The 22149-nt window shown below is 35.6% G+C and overlaps 1 protein-coding gene, 1 long non-coding RNA gene and 1 pseudogene across 2 annotated transcripts; 2 read left to right on the top strand and 1 right to left on the bottom strand.

The window, feature by feature from the left end:
* The first annotated feature begins 547 nt into the window (after positions 1–547).
* On the top strand, positions 548–6457 carry LOC139874355 (uncharacterized). The gene is made up of 2 exons (XM_071861799.1): positions 548–693; positions 5271–6457. Exon 2 carries the CDS (start codon positions 5274–5276, stop codon positions 6060–6062), a length of 789 nt encoding a protein of 262 aa, XP_071717900.1. The 5' UTR covers positions 548–693; positions 5271–5273; the 3' UTR covers positions 6063–6457.
* Positions 1265–3619, bottom strand: LOC139874348 (uncharacterized). Its single transcript, XR_011767866.1, has 4 exons — positions 2670–3619; positions 2375–2536; positions 1965–2042; positions 1265–1479 (listed from the first exon to the last, which is right to left on the bottom strand). It is a non-coding gene; the product is annotated as an uncharacterized lncRNA (long non-coding RNA).
* LOC139904253 (DNA replication licensing factor MCM7-like) lies at positions 6451–9157 on the top strand (annotated as a pseudogene).
* The last annotated feature ends 12992 nt before the right edge of the window (positions 9158–22149 follow it).

Below are 22149 nucleotides of genomic sequence, written 5' to 3'. Positions count from 1 at the left end.
ATTATGACTCAAGGAGTCACTTTTTATATAGTTATTATAGACATGGTTGCAAAAATCGGAAAAATAGGCCGAGAACTCCCCGATAACTCGTTTTTAGGAGACTGCCGAGTTCTCCTTTCAAAAAATCGGTCAGCTTCCGATTTTATCTGTCAACGACCGATAAATTGAGTTTCTTGGCCAAATCTCGGTCAAATCTTGGTCAAATCTCGGTCAACGTCCGATAAATTAAATATCTCGGTCAAATCTCGGTCAACATTTGTTTATAGCTACATATTATATTATGTATCATAAAAATTATCTCAAAATTCTAATATTTATACATATATATTGGAAAATATATATTTATATTAGAGAGTCAACGTTAGTCAACAACCGAGTTCTCCCGAGTTCTCCGAGAACTCCCAAAAATTATCCTGCCGAAAACTCCCCGAGTTCCGAGTTCTTCAACCTTGGTTATAGATATTGTATGGGCTATATTTTAAATAAATAGTGGCCCCTAATCTTGATGATGTTCTAGGACATTGAACATGTGGCCCATTACGAAACACGGCCCGGACCTCACATTGGATTCATATCACTGTCACCCAACCTCTTTTCCTCGATTATTCTTTCACCCGTAACCCTAAAAGTGTTGACGCCGACACCAAAATCAACTTCAATCCGGCTCGCTACTCCACCGCTTCCGACCACTTGGTAAGTTATATATAACACCTCTATCGATTAACTCAACTTATCTGTTTGCCTGATTGGTTACGAGTTTAGAATAAATTACTAATAGTTGATATTTGAATTGATTTAATTATAAGTACATATATTTTTGTTATAAGTTAGGGTTTCATTTTGGAAGATAATTGTTTATCCAAGTAGAATTGGTTTCATTACTATTAGATAGCTATTATATAGCTTCACAACGTCTGCATTTCAATAGCATATCACTCCCACTCCTCAATAGTTTAGAATAAATTACTAATAGTTGATATTTGAATTGATTTAATTATAAGTACATTTATTTTTGTTATAAGTTAGGGTTTCATTTTGGAAGATAATTGTTTATCCAAGTAGAATTGGTTTTAATTTGACTGACTATTGAGGAGTGGGAGTGATATGCTATTAAAATGCAGACGTTGTGAAGCTATATAATAGCTATCTAATAGTAATGAAAGAAGCTAGTTGCTTTTGATTATACTAGTTCAAGGACCCGTGGTAACACGGGGTTTTAAAGGAAAAAATATTTGAATGATAACTTTTAGTTGAAGATGGTTATTTAAACATGACTCTATATGATTGTATAATAAATGAATGTCAAAATAAGGTCCTACCACTCGATGCACTACATTATTTACTAAACTACTTTAACATTAATGTATTCCTATCAGACTTGTCAACTTATATATCCATAATCTGCTCTGAATCCAACCTCAAAGTACAGTTGGTTGAGTGAACAAAAATCCAAAACGCAAACCTGATTCCTGAAATTTCCTGCAAAACATGTTATTTGCTTCGAGTAGTGACTTGATATGTAGATAACTAAAGAAAAACATGCTCCTGGAATTTGGCCCTAGAAATTGCTGCAAAATACACCAACTAAATTATCGAAGAAGACTCACTACCATGCTCCTGGAAATTACCAAACTATTGCTAACAAAACTACATAAGAAATTTTTATCAGTGAGTACTTACATTTTGAACATAGTAGGTATAGATACTACATCAACAATTTAGCACATATTAATCAGTCAAAAAAGTGATCAAAGACACAATATGTATGACTTTTTCCCTAACTCTCAACATGTTCAAATTCATTCAACTACCAGCCTATCAGTGGTATTTCTTGAAACCATATACCACAGAAATACATTAATAAAATTTCAAACTCAAAATATAAATCCAAAATCATATAAAAAGAGAATAAATAGAATTACTGTAAAAAATTTTGAGATATATAAATGAAGCAATCAACTTACGATATCATATTTGAAATGCACAGTCTTTAAAGCGAACGTCCAGATTCATGAACTGCAAAAGGTCTTGATCATTATCCCCTGAAAAATGTTCATGATTAGTCCTAATCTTTATCATTATAGTCTTCAAATATAAAACCAATTGCCCAACTAACATTCCCATCTATATGAAATAACCTTTGCTTATCCTAATTTATGGTACACTTGGTATTTCATTTACTGACAAAACATATAAATGGTTCATATTGCTCAAATGGGTCAAAAGTCTCCAACAATGTACTAATAGTTTTTGAATATTCCATTTCAATCTTTTCAACAAAATAACAATTTTTATTAACAAAATAAATGCTATATAAAACAATCAACTAAACAACAAATACTGAATTGAATCTCCTTAAACAAAAAAAACTTACTAATTGAAACTTCATTGAGTGGACCCGCCAAATGTGTGCCTGATAGTAAAGCAATTATATGGAAGCAAAATTAAAACTTCATCAAAATCCGGCAACTAAGTCCTTACCAACTAAGTTTATCAAAATGCTTCACATGATCTAACTCCTTATTCCTTATTTCATCTGCAAGTGTTGTTAAGAATAAACTAAAATCAAACAGATTGCCAAAAAATGCAGCGTTTTCAACTTCAAAATACAAAACATAGTTAGAAATTGAAGTTTAAAATGCAAAAATACAAAACTAATGAGATTTTACCTTCAGAACTTGGGACACTTTGGAACACTGCTGTTGGGACCCACACGAGACTTACCAAACGCCTTCATCTTCCTTCTTTTTCTCGCTTATTCACTATCTCTCTGCTTCAGCTTTCACTATTAAGATCAAAGAATTAAAAAGATAATAGGATAAAAGATGTGTTCTCGATGCCCATTTACTAAAGTTTTGCTATATAGATCAACATTAACAAAATTGACTCTCACTTGGTAGTAAAAATCAGTCCTAGACACCATTTTATAAGCCAACATCAATTAACCAAGCCAATATCATTACAATTACATTCACACCTTACTCTCCTTTATAGCTATACCAATAAGCATCAATTAAGCAACAATCACGGGTTGTTTAAAACCATTTACCTGTTATTAAATATTTTCTTAGTGACCCGTTTGACAAAAAGACAACCCACTTGAACAATCATTAAAAAACCATTCAAGACCCATTTGGGTTAGCCAAACCAACATTACCCCAATCACCCTTGATATTAACTTGATTTAAGTCCATAAACCAGCAACTTTGCAGTCAATCTGACCCAAAAAAAATACCAATTTAAATATTAAATAACCCATTATCTAAGAGTCAAAATACAATTTTCAGCCCAAAAACCATTTCACCAGATGGAGTAGCCTTGACATCCTCCTAAAAAAAATCACATAAACACTATAATAGTCAGAAAGTTCAAAAGAAATACTATAATAAAAAAAGAAGAAAATATAGTTGCATATAACATAAGAAGCTCATTAAGCCAAGTATGAGATCTGTACATACAATTAATTACTCCATAAGATCCATAAAGCCCAAAGTATTTGAGGTGAGATAGAATAGAATTTAATAGCACCAACTAAAATTCAATTCGATTCAGATTATTAGCCTTCTTCCACTTTCAAATCCAAAGTTGATAAGAAAACAAAAAACCTTGAATCTTTTTCCTGTACATAAAGAAAAATATCAAAAAACTTAAATCAGAAATTTATGACAAACACCATATTTTGATTCACAAATAATGGAAACGATACATCAATTGAATAGATTCATTTCAATGCTTTGTGTGAAGATGATCTAAGTTACAACCTGTATGTGTCTCGTCTTATGTAGGAACAAAACATGCATCATAAAATACAAATAGAAATAGTAGATGAAAATTATGTTAAGAAAACTCCTAAGAACAACAAAATAAATGTTCAAAATCCACAGTGAACTGATTAGAAAAGAATAAATTACCTTGGGTGACGATTAGAAAAGAATAAATTCATAGTGTTTTTTATAACTTCATTGCAGCTTCAATTTAGGTGGATTTTACAACAGGGTCAAAATTAGGTTCACTGGGACATTACGTCAAACACTTGATTAAGATCAAATAACATTCTAAATAGTATACATAAAACAAATAACAAAACCTCCATTCAAGCTTGTTATCCATCTTCATATCTTCATGTGTCCTATATAAAAACCATCATCAAAAATCAAGATCAAATTCAACAGAAAAAGGTCAAGTGTAACTTGTATTATTTGGAACATCCTTACCATATATTGCCAAAAATCCTACAAAATAAAAATTCATCTTCATATCTTCAACAGAAAAGCCTCAAGTATACATCCATCAATCAAGAAATACAAAATAAAAACCCATGTGAAACAAATCAAATAATCAATATAAACAATCAATAATCGTAAAAATCGAACCTTTATATAAAGAGATCTAACGGTGGCGGTCGCGGTGGAGGTGGTCGCGGTGGCGGTGGTCTCGGTCGCGGTGGCGGTGGTCTCGGCGGTGGCGGCGTAGTGGCGGCAACGGTGGTGGTTGATGAAGGATGAAGTTGAAACTTAACAATTATACCTTGATTGGGTTTAACTTCATCTGCTCAAAATGAAAGATTATGATGAATGCTCGATTATGATGACTGATATTATAGAGGTGGATGAGAGATTTAAAATTCAAATTCAAAATCAAAATGGTTTCAAGGTTTGGAGAAAGAGGCGTGTGGTGGTGGTGGAGAGGTGTCTGCAATGTTGCTAGTCTCAAAAAAAAGTCTGTATTTTAATTAGTCACGCGTGCCTAAAAAAAATCAATTTCAGTATTTAAATTTATATTAGTTAAATAATTCATAACATTTAAATTTAATTGTAAAATAATTCTGTTATGACATCATGCAGATGCCTTCTCCTTTTTTCTTTTATTTTTTGATTTTTTTTAAAGAAGGAAAATTCTTATTTAATGATGTCATTAAGTTAGAGGTTTAAAGGAGTAGAATAGATTGTTTTTCTTGTTTTGCTTACCAATACACTCTAGCCTTTTTTTGTTTTTTTTTCTTTTCTTTCTTTCTTTCTTCTTTTCTTTTGTTACTGTTTTAAAAAACAAAATCTAATAAACATCTATATAATCTTACATTAACTGCTTATTTATAGACCTAGTAATTGTAACTACTAGATCAAATCAACAATGGGTGAATTATACTTGTCCTCGCATAACATTTCACTTATTTTCAAGTTTAGTTTCATTTAATTAGTTTACTGTAATCATACTAATGATTGTTATATATATATTCATTACTAACGTATTGCTCGTTGACTTCATAATAGAAAATGGCTCCACGACGAGCAGTCAACTTCTCATGCCGTGCTGCAACTGAACAGGTCTCAAATCAGAAAGAAGAAGGTCTGTGCATGAAGATGGCCTTGGCAGACATGGTAGGAACTGTGCTACGCATACATGGAAGCATGAATACGAAGCTTGTGGTCTCACCACAAAATCTTACTGACTTACCAGTAAAGACAGACCTAAGAGAGACAGTGCTCTATTGTACCGATAGAGAAAAAGGGCTGGAAAGCGTTGATGTATGCCCGTTCATTCGGTATAAACGATCTAGGGGCATAGCATATCAAACCGACCCCGACGAGCGTCATACCGTTCGATATTTAGGTTACTATGAAGGAATAGCTGCAGCCGAAGGTCCCAACTTGGAGTTAGTCTACTATCCGGGTGGTGGGGCCGAAGTAGAAAAACGTTTGACAAAAATGTTTAAAGAAGGAGGCGAAAGATTACCTTGTATAGGGGTGCTCCGTTTGGGTGAATTGGTAAACCCCGAAATTGCAAAGGAATTTGCCAATGTAGGCACGTCCCCTTTCCATCACCCTCGACTACCTAATAATGAAGACGACGCCGTTAAAACATATGGGGAACAGCATGCGGTCGTTATTGTGGGAATTGATACCCGGCCAACCGATCCTAATGAGCGATGGTGTGAAATCAAGAACACGCATGGTGAGAAGTGGGGTGACGGTGGATTTAGTAGGGTTGGGTTTGACGTGTTTGAGTATGTGCTTATTCCGAGAATGCGTGTAGTTTCCACTCGTCACAGACATGATTCCTAATGTATCTTGTAGTTTTTTAATGTTATGATGAAATTATTATTGCTTTTCCTAAAAAAGAAAAGATTATTGTCTTTATTTAAGTTCTATCTTCGTGTACTAATTTATATTAATATTATAAAGTTGTACAAACATCGTCTTTATTTTTTGCTGATGCTAAATTGAGATGATTCATGAGCAAACTGAAGCTTTTACCTGACGTGACGGATGATCATGATATATTAATGACACACAGAGCTGAAGAAGGAGCTGAATAATAATAACAGTGATAATAACTTCTGTTATATATGCTGTAAATTCTGTTAGTATAGTAGTATCTATTTTCTTTTAGAACCTGGGAACAATTTTAATGTATAATTAGCATGTATAAAAGATTGTGGATTCTTAGACAATGAATTTAGGGTTACCAAAGCTATATCCTAGACATCTAGTAAAAAAAGCAGGTGCTTGGTTAGCGCTCTAAAATTTTTACTATTGAACGTTATTGCTTATGTAAGATGCTACTTCTATGAAATAGGAGGTAACTGGTCGAGTGTTTATGCCTCTGTTTGAATGCCCATCAAGGCGTTGTAATGTTAATCGGGCTTAAAGGAAATCTTATCATGCAAACTTATAGGTTTTAAGTTTTTGAAGTTTCAGGAGGAGGAGGAGGAGGAGGTTAGTCTGATGTTTTATGATATTCGTGATCATCATCTTACATGAGTTGTTTTAATAAATATGCGAGGCCAAGCTTTCAAGAGCTAGCTGAACATGTTCCGAAAGGTCATATTCGTCGTACCTTGACTGTCCACTTTCGATGCGAACTTACAAGAAAGGTTGATTTCTATGAAGTTGACAATCTATATTCTCATGGTTTTTTTTGTGTGTAACTAAGAATTTATAGCCTTTTTAAACTTCTCAGGTATCCCCCGGCGATGTTGTTGAGCTATATGGCATATTTCTACCTCTTCCTTTACACTGGATTTAGGGCAATGCGAGCAGGCTTAGTAGCAGATACATATTTGGAGGGTATGTCAGTTTCCCGTTTTAAGAAAAGATACGAGGAGTATAAGCAACTACAAGATCATCGTAGTCATAACTCATAAATATCTTATATTGAAGTATATTTCTCCGAACCATAATAATGCACTGTTTGCTTCTAGTGGATATCTTCCATCAATTCCTGAATACCTATACCTAATTGATTAAACTGTTGGATCATAATGAATTCAAACTTTATTTTGTATTAGTAAAAATCTTTGAATTGTGTCAAATATGATTACAAAAATTCTAAACAGATTGGGTGTTGCCTACATACTGCTGAAAATTCTAAATCTTCCATTAGATTGTCAAATATGATTACAAAAATTACACAATATGTATCATTTGGTATCAACTCAGACTTCTAATAAAAATGGTTTAAAAGGTTTTACGAATTAAGAATTCTTCAATTTGTTACCGATTCGTTAATTAGCTAGTTTTCAAAATGACCCGAATCTGAAATTTGGTGTGTGATTGATTCATCAGGTGTTGGTTGGCAGATATGGGGATTTGTGCAATAGATGAGTCAGATAGATAGCAGGCGGCCGTAAGCATTGCCAAGGCTGGGATCACCACTTCTTTAAAAGCAAGAACCGCTGTCCTTGCTGCTGCCAATCCTGCCTGGTGTGATACTTTCTAAACATTTTTTTTTTTCTTCTTCTGTTTCTATATTAGTTATTCGTCACTGTTGTATTGTGTTAATTTTAAATATATTTATTTTCTTGAAGGGGAAGATATGATCTACGTAGAACTCCCTCCAGCACTACTATCAAGATTTGATCTTTTGTGGTTGATCCTTGACAGATCAGATATGGACAATGATCATGAATTGGCTAGACACGTTGTTTATGTTCACAAGAATAGACAAAGCCAATATGGACAATGATCTTGAATTGGCTTCACATGTTGTTTATGTTCAACAAGGATAGAGAATCACCTGCCCCACTTGAAGCTTCCGTTGTTAGTTAGGTATTTTCCATGTCTAATGGGCGGTGCTGTAAACGTTGGTGACTATCTTGCCCCGTTTCGCCCAATAACATCTTATTATTAGTCGGTCAATGCTAGAAAGTCAGTCAAAGTCAAGGTTGGTCAAAGGTATGTCAAAATTTTAAATATTTTTGTATTCAGATATCGTGCCCCCTGTACATATGTTTGGAATATTTAGGTTTGATATACTTTTTGTGTTGTACATATTCATGTGTGTGTGTGTGTGTGTGTGTGTGTGTGTTGCATATTTTTATTACTAAAAGTCAACGTTACTCAACATCCGACTTGACCCCGACTCGACCGACTAGTCGTTTCAAAATGTCCCGGTCTTGCGACTTTTCCAACTTGCTAATCGGTAAATATACTGTGCAGTCTTGTTCTTTACTTAACTGCGCTTTCTAAGTTGAAAATTCTGATTGGTTGTTGAATGATAGGGCATAACATTTATGCTGCCCAAAAAAGTCGTCTCCATCTATCTATTCCAAGACAGCTGGAGGAGTATATAGCTGCTGCATATACTCAAGCAATATACTTATAATGTACAATAATAAGAAAAAATCAAACAGGCGCCCAACTTCATACCCAACCATCAGAACTCTTGTCAGTATTCTAAGGATATATCAGCTGTGAGTTTTTTTATTTTATTTTTTCTTTTCTAAATTACAATATAGTAATGAAATTTTGTTTTGTACTGTTGGTCAGAGTGATGTGGATGAGTCACTTAGGTTGATGCTGATGTCAAAGTTTTCTTTCTACTCCGATGATCGACGCGGTCTGGTCTTGATGCCATCTCAGATATTTATTCAATCTTACGCTATGAAGTTTCAAGGGCGAATAAGATGGACGTAAGCTATGCACAGGCTCTCACAACCTGATTTCAAGAATGGTTAGCTTAGCCTCTTTCACTTTCTTTTATTGTATCTGATATGCTTATTGTTTTTGTTACATTCAGTTAAGTTATATAAACCAACTGTTTAATTTGATGGTTGTACATTGAAGCTCAACTGAAAGAACGTTTAGAGGAATATGCAGGGCTGAATCTGTGGCAGATCCGTCCAAATACCTTTGATATTCGACTCATAGATGCTTGAGTAAGTTACAAGATCGCTAATTAGTGAAGTTAATTTAGATGATAATGTTGTATGTTTATATAGATGATACTGTTGTATGTTACCCAATCCTTTTGTAATTGATTGATAATATGTATAATTATCACTAGTGTCTTTTTCCATTGTTGCAAAATTAGACAACTTCACTATATTGTATCATTCTTGGAGCCATTGTGCAACTTATCTTCTTCAGTTTTCTTCTTCTTTATCTCATGACCTACGCATATACAGTTATGACTTACAAGTATCTTCTTTACGAGGACCTTCAGTTAAAATGGTATCGGAAATTATTTTTATGAAAGTGTTACTTTCACCTCTCAAAATGAAACTTAAAACTTCTTACATTAATTAAGACCAAATCAAAACGATATATTTCTCTTGTTCAACTTAAGCATGCCCGCTCTTGATTATTAAATTTCCACATTTATCTAAACTGTATTTAAAGACGATATTTTAAATAGAAAAAACTATCACTATAAGGATATTATATGTAGTGTTTGTATGATACTATTAAATGCGCCCCTAAATCTTTTATAAATGTGGACAGTTCTTGTGGCCGTAGATGTTACCCATTATGTTCCTCTGATTAACACCTTTCTAAAGATCGTCAATGTAACTTTTCTTAAATTTAATTTGACAATTTTAATATATCTTTCATTTCATTAATCTTCATAACAAAGGGTTGAGACAACTCAGGGCCCAGTTCGTGAATTTTTCTTTTAAAAATCAAAATGACAAGAATGCTTCTAAAATTTTCAAAATTTACATCAATACCCTACATGCAGTAGAATCAAAACCCAATGGAATCCCAAAATTTTATTTGATAACTTGCACAAAATATTGAATTTGGCGGGTCAAATCAGGTCGGGTCGGGTCGCGTTCAAAACACAAACATATCGCAAAATACAAGGTTATTCGTATTTTTTTACTATTGTCATTATAACAACCATCGTAAAATTGGATAATCCATTTCATGGCGTCTCACACTTAACCTACTTATTAGTCGGATGTCCATTCGGAAGCAGTCTCTCTATCCATAAATAAAACATTAAGAGAGAAACATAATCAAGAAAGTTACTTGTCCCCGATGGAAAAAAACCTACTTCTGCCACTGCCCATACCCCACTTATGTGGGATTGCTATTGACTACGCTAATTTACAAGAAACATAATCAAGAAAGTTACTTGCTACAATGTTATTGTAATTGTTTGATGGATGGTATGGTTGATCAATGTTACTCTCTCCGTCCCTAATTTTGTAGTTCATCTTTTATGCTTATTTAGGGTATATCGGGGAAGATAGTTTAGGGGTATTCTTATTGTGGCAGTACATATCAGGATTCGACTCATATGGCTTGGGACCCAAGGAGATAGGAGTGGTTATATACATTTACATATCACATACTTAACCCAAGGAGATAGGGGTGTTATATTCAGTAAACTGGACCGTTTCCTTGTGAGTGACTCCTTCCTCCAATCTTGGGATGATGTCTCGGTTATACCTTTAGATCGCAACAAATCAGATCACTGCCTTATTCTCCTTAGGGACAAACACGTGGACTTTGGTCCTAAACCATTTAAACTTTTCGATGTTTGGTTAGAATCGAAGGAAGTCGAAAAGATTATTGTGGAAGCATGGAGTAGTAATGTGGCAGGTTCCAGGTTGGATTGTAAGTTCAGAGACAAACTTAAATCCGTCAAAGAGGTGTTGAGATCTTGGAGCAAAACAAAGTATGGTGCTTTGGACGTTGAAATAGAAAAATGGCAGAATGCGGTGTCTGAGCTTGAAATAAAAGCTGATATCGGTGTTTTAGACGATGAGGATCGTGAGAAGTGGTTGGATGCGAGAGTAAATTGGTTGAGAAAGGAGCAAGAGAAAGCAGAGATGCTCAAACAAAAGGCGAGGCTTAAATGGGCAGTCGAAGGGGACGAGAACACCTTCTTCTTTCATGCTTCTATTCGGCGAAGATTTAATCGTTATAATTTGAGAGGGCTGTTCATAAATGGCTTATGGGACGAATGCCCCAAGGCAATAAAAAAGGAAATCTTCAATTATTACAAGACGCTATTCGAGTGTAAACAAGATGACATACCTGATTTGAGCACTTTAAACTCTTTTCCTTTCGAAAGAATATCTTGTGAGGAAGCGAGGATGCTTGAGACTGAATTTACTGAAGAAGAGGTTTGGGAAGCAATCAAGAACTGCGACTCAAACCGTTCCCCGGGTCCGGACGGTTTCAACTTAAGCTTCTACAAAAAATTCTTTTGGCTTATTAAAGATGACTTGAAAGCGGCTATTGACTGGTTTTGGTCCAAGGAAGCGATTTCAAAAGGGTGTAATGCTAGTTTTCTATCCTTGATACCGAAAAAAGTTAATCCGATGAATCTTGGCGACTACCGACCGATTAGCCTAATCGGGAGTTACTACAAGATTATTTCCAAGATTTTATCAAGGCGTCTCCAAAAGGTGATTCACAAGTTAATTGGGGCCGAACAGAGTGCGTTCTTAAAGGGAAGGTTCATTCTTGATGGCATTTTAGTAGCTAATGAAATGCTTGACGAAGTTAAAAGACAAAAGAAAAAATGCTTCATCTTTAAAGCGGATTTCGAAAAGGCGTTTGATAGTATTAATTGGGACTTCCTATTTAAAGTCATGGAAAGAATGGGTTTCGGTGTTAAATGGAGAAATTGGATTCAGGCATGTCTTTCTTCGGCTTCGGTTTCGGTTTTAGTAAATGGTAGTCCCACCGAGGAATTCTCTTTACATAGAGGTGTAAGGCAAGGGGACCCTCTATCCCCATACCTTTTCCTTATTGTAGCCGAAGGTCTTAACGCGTTTATTCTCCAAGCATATAACTGCATATCCGTTTCCATCGGCGCCAAAGATACCTAGCACGTTGGGTAATTACAATGGCCTAACAGATCCAGATGACTTTCTACAGCGTTTTGAAGGCGCAATGCGCACTCAAGGTTGGGTGGATCCGGTTGCGTGTCAGATATTTCCTATGACACTACAGGGTATTGCTCGTGAATGGTTTAATAAATTACCGGCAGGTAGTATTGCCGGGTTAATGGATCCGCGGACAAAGTTTTTACAGTAGTATCAGAATCAAAGACCGCGCAAGCGCACTCACATTGAATGCCATGACATCGTGCAGAAGTCCAAGGAATCTTTGGGGGAGTTTCTTACAAGGTATACTAATGAATGCTTGCGCATACCAGATCTTAAGCCGGAGCAACAGATTTCAGGGCTCATACACGGTATAAATTCAGAGCGTCACCCTACGCTGGTCAAGCGTTTGCGCCATACTGTGCCAACAACTTACGCTGAAGCACTTAAAGAATGCCATGATTACATGCGGAGTGGCGAAGATAGCGATATTCCCACCGCTAGCTCACGGAATGAAAGGAAAGATGATGATGATCGATTGCGTGATCAAAGCCGCGGGAACAACTCTCGCGGACGGTATCACAGCGGTGGTCCTATCAGGAATGATAAAGGGAAGACCGGTGGCAATTATCGAAACAATAATCAGCGCGGTATCAATAATCAGAACTATGCGTTGCTTAAAAGTTTGTCTAAAATGCCAAAGGAAATTTTGGCAACAGAACCAATATGCGCGACCTTCGCAATTCCAACTCCGCTTACAGAATTTGGTAAGCGGGATAAAACAAAGTATTGCGAATTCCATGACGATTATGGCCATGATACTAATCGATGTAAAAACTTGATTGAGCGGGTTCTTGAGGCATTGTGTGCGGGTAAATTGGATCACCTTAAACCGCCAAAGAAGGATAAGGGAAAAACCGCAGATGAGGGGTCAAAAGCTAAAACTTTCGCATGGCAGAAAGTCGACAAAGCCAAAAGCGCCGACTTAACCATCAATATGGTTGATGCATAAAAAGTTAGTCAGCGAAGAAAGTACAATGATCATCAGGATTGGGAGCTTCTTCCAATCACTTTCCCTCCTGTAATGTCAATTGACACAGTTAACGAGCCTATTGTCATCAAGTGTCGCATCCCTACCTGCGGGGTACAGGTTAAGCATATGCATGTCGACACCGGAGTGGCGTTGACATTATGTACGAGCATTGCTATCGATTTCTCCCAGCAAACGTAAAGGCGCAGCTACGTCAGTCCGATATTACGCTGTCTGGTTTCTCTGGAGAAAGCTCATGGCCGTTGGGCCGAATAGAGTTATTGATAGAGCTCGAAGATGATAAGAATCCGCAGTTAGTAAGACATGAGTTAGTTGACTTTTATGTCATTCGTTCGACTTCGCGATATAATGCGCTGCTGGGGAGAAATTTCATACGGCGTTTTAACATCATACCGTCGGTAGTGCATGGCTTGATTAAGTTTCCCACTAAGGGAGGAGTTGCCACAATGGCGTCGCATAAAACAAATGAAATATGTGCGGCAGTTGTGCCAGCAAACATTCCCAGCGTGGGAAAACAGATTGCAAGCAGTGCGGTGATCGCTAACCGTTTGCATCCTGATAAGCGTATCAAAAACTGTAGTGACCCGAACTTTTTCATGTTTATATATATTAATTGAGATTGGTATTTACATGATTAAATATTTCCAACATGTTAAGCAATCAAACTTGTTAAGACTTGATTAATTGAAATATGTTTCATATAGACAATTGACCACCCAAGTTGACCGGTGATTCACGAACGTTAAAACTTGTAAAAACTATACGATGACATATATATGGTTATATATATAGTTAACATGTTTTTATTATAAGTATGTATCTCATTAGGTATTTTAACAATGAGTTATATACATAAAAATGAGACTATTAATTTAAGAAACTCGAAAACGATATATATAACGATTATCGTTATAACAACGTCTTACTAGGTACATATGAATCATATTAAGATATTGATACACTTGGTTAATTATGTTAAATGATAAGTAAATATATTATTAAGTGTATTAACAATGAAATACATATGTAAAAATAAGACTACTAACTTAATGATTTCGAAACGAGACATATATGTAACGATTATCGTTGTAACGACATTTAACTGTATATACATCATACTAAGATATATTATATATCATAATATCATGATAATATAATAATTTAACATCTCATTTGTTATAATAAACAATGGGTTAACAACATTCAACAAGATCGTTAACCTAAAGGTTTCAAAACAACATTTACATGTAACGACTAACGATGACTTAACGACTCAGTTAAAATGTATATACATGTAGTGTTTTAATATGTATTCATACACTTTTGAAAGACTTCAATACACTTATCAAAATACTTCTACTTAACAAAAATGCTTACAATTACATCCTCGTTCAGTTTCATCAACAATTCTACTCGTATGCACCCGTATTCGTACTCGTACAATACATAGCTTTTAGATGTATGTACTATTGGTATATACACTCCAATGATCAGCTCTTAGCAGCCCGTGTGAGTCACCTAACACATGTGGGAACCATCATTTGGCAACTAGCATGAAATATCTCATAAAATTACAAAAATATGAGTAATCATTCATGACTTATTTACATGAAAACAAAATTACATATCCTTTATATCTAATCCATACACCAACGACCAAAAACACCTAAAAACACTTTCATTCTTCAATTTTCTTCATCTAATTGATCTCTCTCAAGTTCTATCTTCAAGTTCTAAGTGTTCTTCATAAATTCCAAAAGTTCTAGTTTCATAAAATCAAGAATACTTTCAAGTTTGCTAGCTCACTTTCAATCTTGTAAGGTGATCATCCAACCTCAAGAAATCTTTGTTTCTTACAGTAGGTTATCATTCTAATACAAGGTAATAATCATATTCAAACTTTGGTTCAATTTCTATAACTATAACAATCTTATTTCAAGTGATGATCTTACTTGAACTTGTTTTCGTGTCATGATTCTGCTTCAAGAACTTCGAGCCATCCAAGGATCCATTGAAGCTAGATCCATTTTTCTCTTTTCCAGTAGGTTTATCCAAGGAAATTAAGGTAGTAATGATGTTCATAACATCATTCGATTCATACATATAAAGCTATCTTATTCGAAGGTTTAAACTTGTAATCACTAGAACATAGTTTAGTTAATTCTAAACTTGTTCGCAAACAAAAATTAATCCTTCTAACTTGACTTTTAAAATCAACTAAACACATGTTCTATATCTATATGATATGCTAACTTAATGATTTAAAACCTGGAAACACGAAAAACACCGTAAAACCGGATTTACGCCGTCGTAGTAACACCGCGGGCTGTTTTGGGTTAGTTAATTAAAAACTATGATAAACTTTGATTTAAAAGTTGTTATTCTGAGAAAATGATTTTTATTATGAACATGAAACTATATCCAAAAATTATGGTTAAACTCAAAGTGGAAGTATGTTTTCTAAAATGATCATCTAGACGTCATTCTTTCGACTGAAATGACTACCTTTACAAAAACGACTTGTAACTTATTTTTCCGACTATAAACCTATACTTTTTCTGTTTAGATTCATAAAATAGATTTCAATATGAAACCATAGCAATTTGATTCACTCAAAACGGATTTAAAATGAAGAAGTTATGGGTAAAACAAGATTGGATAATTTTTCTCATTTTAGCTACGTGAAAATTGGTAACAAATCTATTCCAACCATAACTTAATCAACTTGTATTGTATATTATGTAATCTTGAGATAAGATAGACACGTATACAATGTTTCGACCTATCATGTCGACACATCTATATATATTTCGGAACAACCATAGACACTCTATATGTGAATGTTGGAGTTAGCTATACAGGGTTGAGGTTGATTCCAAAATATATATAGTTTGAGTTGTGATCAATACTGAGATACGTATACACTGGGTCGTGGATTGATTCAAGATAATATTTATCGATTTATTTCTGTACATCTAACTGTGGACAACTAGTTGTAGGTTACTAACGAGGACAGCTGACTTAATAAACTTAAAACATCAAAATATATTAAAAGTGTTGTAAATATATTTTGAACATACTTTGATATATATGTATATATTGTTATAGGTTCGTGAATCAACCAGTGGCCAAGTCTTACTTCCCGACGAAGTAAAAATCTGTGAAAGTGAGTTATAGTCCCACTTTTAAAATCTAATATTTTTGGGATGAGAATACATGCAGGTTTTATAAATGATTTACAAAATAGACACAAGTACGTGAAACTACATTCTATGGTTGAATTATCGAAATCGAATATGCCCCTTTTTATTAAGTCTGGTAATCTAAGAATTAGGGAACAGACACCCTAATTGACGCGAATCCTAAAGATAGATCTATTGGGCCTAACAAACCCCATCCAAAGTACCGGATGCTTTAGTACTTCGAAATTTATATCATATCCGAAGGGTGTCCCGGAATGATGGGGATATTCTTATATATGCATCTTGTTAATGTTGGTTACCAGGTGTTCACCATATGAATGATTTTTATCTCTATGTATGGGATGTGTATTGAAATATGAAATCTTGTGGTCTATTGTTACGATTTGATATATATAGGTTAAACCTATAACTCACCAACATTTTTGTTGACGTTTAAAGCATGTTTATTCTCAGGTGAATATTAAGAGCTTCCGCTGTTGCATACTAAAATAAGGACAAGATTTGGAGTCCATTTTTATACGATATTGTGTAAAAACTGCATTCAAGAAACTGATTTCGATGTAACATATTTGTATTGTAAACCATTATGTAATGGTCGTGTGTAAACAGGATATTTTAGATTATCATTATTTGATAATCTACGTAAAATTTTTTAAACCTTTATTTATGAAATAAAGGTTATGGTTTGTTTTAAAAATGAATGCGGTATTTGAAAAACGTCTCATATAGAGGTCAAAACCTCGCAACGAAATCAATTAATATGGAACGTTTTTAATCAATAAGAACGGGACATTTCAGTTGGTATCCGAGCGTTGGTCTTAGAGAACCAGAATTTTGCATTAGTGTGTCTTATCGAGTTTGTTAGGATGCATTAGTGAGTCTGGACTTCGACCTTGTTTACTTGAAAAATGATTGCTTAACAAATTTTGTTGGAAACTATATATTTTTAACATATGAATATTATGTGATATATTAATCTCTTAACGCGTTTGATATTATGTGATAGATGTCTACCTCTAGAACAAGTCCCATTGACTCACCTAATAATAATGAAGAGTCAAATGTAAATTGGAATGATTCGTGGACTGATTCACAAGTTCCCGAAGAGGAACCGGAAGAAGAGTCGGAACCGGAAGAAGAATCGGAACCGGAAGAAGAATCGGAACCGGAAGAAGAAATAAAACCGGTGGGGGAAATAATAAAATGGTTAAGTAAAAGAGAATCCTCAACCAACCGACCAAGGTTAATTATGGTCAATGGTGTTTCCGCCAAGGAAGCAAAATATTGGGAGGATTACCAATTCTCCGATGAATCGGATTCCGACGAGAAATTCCGATGATGTTATAGAAATTACCCCAACTGAATTTAAAAAAGCAAAAGAAAATAATAAGGGAAAGGGCATAAAAATAGAGAAATCTAATTCCAACCCCGATGAACTTTATATGTATCGTCAACCCCCGAAGTCCTTAAGTTGTAACAATGACCCGGGAACCTCTAAACCACCAGGTTTTTCTAAACCAATGTGGACAACGACGGCTCGTATTAGGGGAACATCATATATCCCTAGAAACTTGGCAAAACGAACCAAAACCGAACAAGAAGAAATGAGCGAGTCGGAATAAGATAGTTGTATTCGTGTGGTGTAATATATGTAATATAGTGTGCTTATGCTTTATGATATATGTAAAAATTGCTTGTATTAATAAGTATTTTTTTATGAATCTAACTCTTGTATATTTTACAGTATAAAAACACAAAATGGATAGACAACCCAATATTTTAAGAGACCTACCCGGAGACATGATTGATGAAATCTTGTCTAGAGTCGGTCAGAATTCTTCGGCACAACTATTTAAGGCGAGATCAGTTTGTAAGACATTCTTCGAACGTTCCAAGAATGTCTTGGTTTATAAGAGACTTTCGTTTGAAAGATGGGGGATATCACATTGGGAAACCCATAAGTTGCGATGTGTTTACTTTGACGCATATATTGCGGGGAACCCAAATGCTATTTTACGCAACGGGTTAAGAAATTATTTTGACTCAATATATCCGAATATTGGACTTCGTGATTTAGAAAAAGCGGCTAACATGCAACATAAAGAAGCATGTTATGCTTACGGATTAGTAATGTTCGCTTCTCACCAAAGTGAGAACAAGAACATCGGGCTACAACTATTAAACAAAACGTTTCCACAAGTGACGGAGTCGGTAATTGGGGTAAGAAATGAGGTTTTTAGATTGTTACGGGACTGTTGGACATTACGTAACCCTCGTCCCTTTGACGATGTTACAACACGCTGTTTTATCAACGGCCATAATGGTTATGTTCCACAAGACCAAGGATGGGAAGTAATCCTAGTAAAACCAGAATGCATGACTTGTTTCTGGACGTATGAATTACGTGTCTTTATTGCCTTTGCTGAACGACTTGTGTACTAGCTAGAATTATCTTCACAACCATCTTGTATCAAATTTATTGTGTGCTATATTTCATGCTATATGTAAAATAAGCGGTATTGTAAGTTTGTAAAATATTGTGTAAAAGTTTGAACGCGAAATATTATTATAATCAGTTTTTCATATAGAATTGTAGTAGTTGAATTGTATATTAGCTACTAAGTATGAACTTAACGGGTAGGTACTACCCGAATTTAAACTTATAAAACGCTAATATGAAGAAAAAGCTTTTATAAATGAGTTCATATTATGCTACGAAATACTATTAACTACTCTTAATATTCTGTATGATTAACTTGTTCCATTTGACTATTTTGAAGGAAATGGCACCAACTACTCGACACACCGTGAATATGAATGAAGAGGAATTCCGTACTTTTCTAGCTACAAACATAGCCGCAGTACAGGCTGCGCTACATACCAACAATAACCTTGGATCTAGCAGTACAGGAAATCGTGTAGGATGCACCTACAAAGAATTCACTGCCTGCAAACCTTTGGAATTTGATGGAACCGAAGGACCGATCGGATTGAAACGGTGGACCGAGAAGGTCGAATCGGTGTTTGCCATAAGTAAGTGTACTGAAGAGGACAAAGTAAAGTACGCTACGCATACCTTCACAGGTTCTGCGTTAACATGGTGGAATACCTATCTAGAGCAAGTGGGACAAGACGATGCGTACGCACTACCGTGGTCAGCATTCAAGCACTTGATGAACGAGAAGTACCGTCCCAGAACCGAGGTCAATAAGCTCAAGACAGAACTTAGAGGGTTACGAACCCAAGGATTTGATATTACCACGTATGAAAGACGATTCACAGAATTGTGCCTATTGTGTCCGGGAGCATTCGAAGATGAGGAAGAGAAGATCGACGCGTTTGTGAAAGGATTACCAGAAAGAATCCAAGAAGATATAAGTTCACACGAGCCCGCCTCCATACAACAGGCATGTAGAATGGCTCACAAACTCGTGAACCAGATTGAAGAAAGAATTAAAGAACAGACTGCTGAAGAGGCCAGTGTGAAGCAAGTCAAAAGAAAGTGGGAGGAAAACGGTGATAAGAATCACCAATACAACAACAACAGTAATTACAACAATAATCGCAACAACTATCCTAACAATCGCAACATCAATCGCAACTACAACAAAAGGCCCAACAACAACAACAACAACAACAGCAACCACAACAATCATCTTAACAACAATAATAATCGCAACAACAACAACAATCAGAAGCAGCTATGCCAAAGGTGTGAAAAGTATCACTCGGGGTTCTGCACCAAATTTTGCAACAAGTGTAAAAGAAATGGTCATAGCGCGGCGAAGTGTGATGTCTACGGACCAGGGGTTAACAGAACGAAAGGAACAAATGGTGTCGGAACAAGTAATGGCGGAGCAAGTAGTGTCGGAGCAAGTTATGCCAATGTAGTTTGTTATAAATGTGGAAAACCGGGCCACATTATTAGAAATTGCCCGAACCAGGAGAACACGAATGGACAAGGCCGCGGAAGAGTTTTCAATATTAATACGGCAGAGGCACAGGAAGACCCGGAGCTTGTTACGGGTACGTTTCTTATTGACAATAAATCTGCTTACGTTTTATTTGATTCGGGTGCGGATAGAAGCTATATGAGTAGAGATTTTTGTGCTAAATTAAGTTGTCCATTGACGCCTTTGGATAGTAAATTTTTACTCGAATTAGCAAATGGTAAATTAATTTCAGCAGATAATATATGTCGGAATCGAGAAATTAAACTGGTTAGCGAAACATTTAAGATTGATTTGATACCAGTAGAGTTAGGGAGTTTTGATGTGATAATCGGTATGGACTGGTTGAAAGAAGTGAAAGCGGAGATCGTTTGTTACAAAAATGCAATTCGCATTATACGAGAAAAAGGAAAACCCTTAATGGTGTACGGAGAAAAGGGCAACACGAAGCTACATCTTATTAGTAATTTGAAGGCACGAAAACTAATAAGAAAAGGTTGCTATGCTGTTCTAGCACACGTCGAGAAAGTTCAAACTGAAGAAAAGAGCATCAATGATGTTCCCATTGCAAAAGAATTTCCCGATGTATTTCCGAAAGAATTACCGGGATTACCCCCACATCGATCCGTTGAATTTCAAATAGATCTTGTACCAGGAGCTGCACCAATAGCTCGTGCTCCTTACAGACTCGCACCCAGCGAGATGAAAGAACTACAAAGCCAATTACAAGAACTTTTAGAGCGTGGTTTCATTCGACCAAGCACATCACCGTGGGGAGCTCCTGTTTTGTTTGTCAAGAAGAAAGATGGTACATTCAGGTTGTGTATCGACTACCGAGAGTTGAACAAACTTACCATCAAGAACCGCTACCCACTACCGAGAATCGACGACTTATTTGATCAACTACAAGGCTCGTCTGTTTACTCAAAGATTGACTTACGTTCCGGGTATCATCAAATGCGGGTGAAAGAAGATGATATTCCAAAGACTGCTTTCAGAACACGTTACGGTCATTACGAGTTTATGGTCATGCCGTTTGGTTTAACTAATGCACCAGCTGTGTTCATGGACCTTATGAACCGAGTGTGTGGACCATACCTTGACAAGTTTGTCATTGTTTTCATTGATGACATACTTATTTACTTAAAGAATGACCAAGAACACGGTGAACATTTGAGAAAGGTGTTAGAAGTATTGAGGAAGGAAGAATTGTACGCTAAGTTTTCAAAGTGTGCATTTTGGTTGGAAGAAGTTCAATTCCTCGGTCACATAGTGAACAAAGAAGGTATTAAGGTGGATCTGGCAAAGATAGAAACTGTTGAAAAGTGGGAAACCCCGAAAACTCCGAAACACATACGCCAGTTTTTAGGACTAGCTGGTTACTACAGAAGGTTCATCCAAGACTTTTCCAGAATAGCAAAACCCTTGACTGCATTAACGCATAAAGGGAAGAAATTTGAATGGAATGATGAACAAGAGAAAGCGTTTCAGTTATTGAAGAAAAAGCTAACTACGGCACCTATATTGTCATTGCCTGAAGGGAATGATGATTTTATGATTTATTGTGACGCTTCAAAGCAAGGTCTCAGTTGTGTATTAATACAACGAACGAAGGTGATTGCTTATGCGTCTAGACAATTGAAGATTCACGAACAAAATTATACGACGCATGATTTGGAATTAGGCACGGTTGTTTTTGCATTAAAGACTTGGAGGCACTACTTATATGGGGTCAAAAGTATTATATATACTGACCACAAAAGTCTTCAACACATATTTAATCAGAAACAACTGAATATGAGGCAGCGTAGGTGGATTGAATTATTGAATGATTACGACTTTGAGATTTGTTACCACCCGGGAAAGGCAAATGTGGTAGCC

The sequence above is a fragment of the Rutidosis leptorrhynchoides genome, chromosome 1 (genome assembly GCF_046630445.1).
Source record: "Rutidosis leptorrhynchoides isolate AG116_Rl617_1_P2 chromosome 1, CSIRO_AGI_Rlap_v1, whole genome shotgun sequence".
In the NCBI taxonomy this organism is placed as follows: domain Eukaryota; kingdom Viridiplantae; phylum Streptophyta; class Magnoliopsida; order Asterales; family Asteraceae; genus Rutidosis; species Rutidosis leptorrhynchoides.
The sequence above is the reverse complement of the archived record's forward strand: the minus strand, read 5'-3'. Positions and strand labels throughout refer to the sequence as shown.

Bases quoted from the DNA above. Each gene is read 5' to 3' on its own strand.
- LOC139874355 (XM_071861799.1), top strand. From the start codon at position 5,274: ATGGCTCCACGACGAGCAGTCAACTTCTCATGCCGTGCTGCAACTGAA.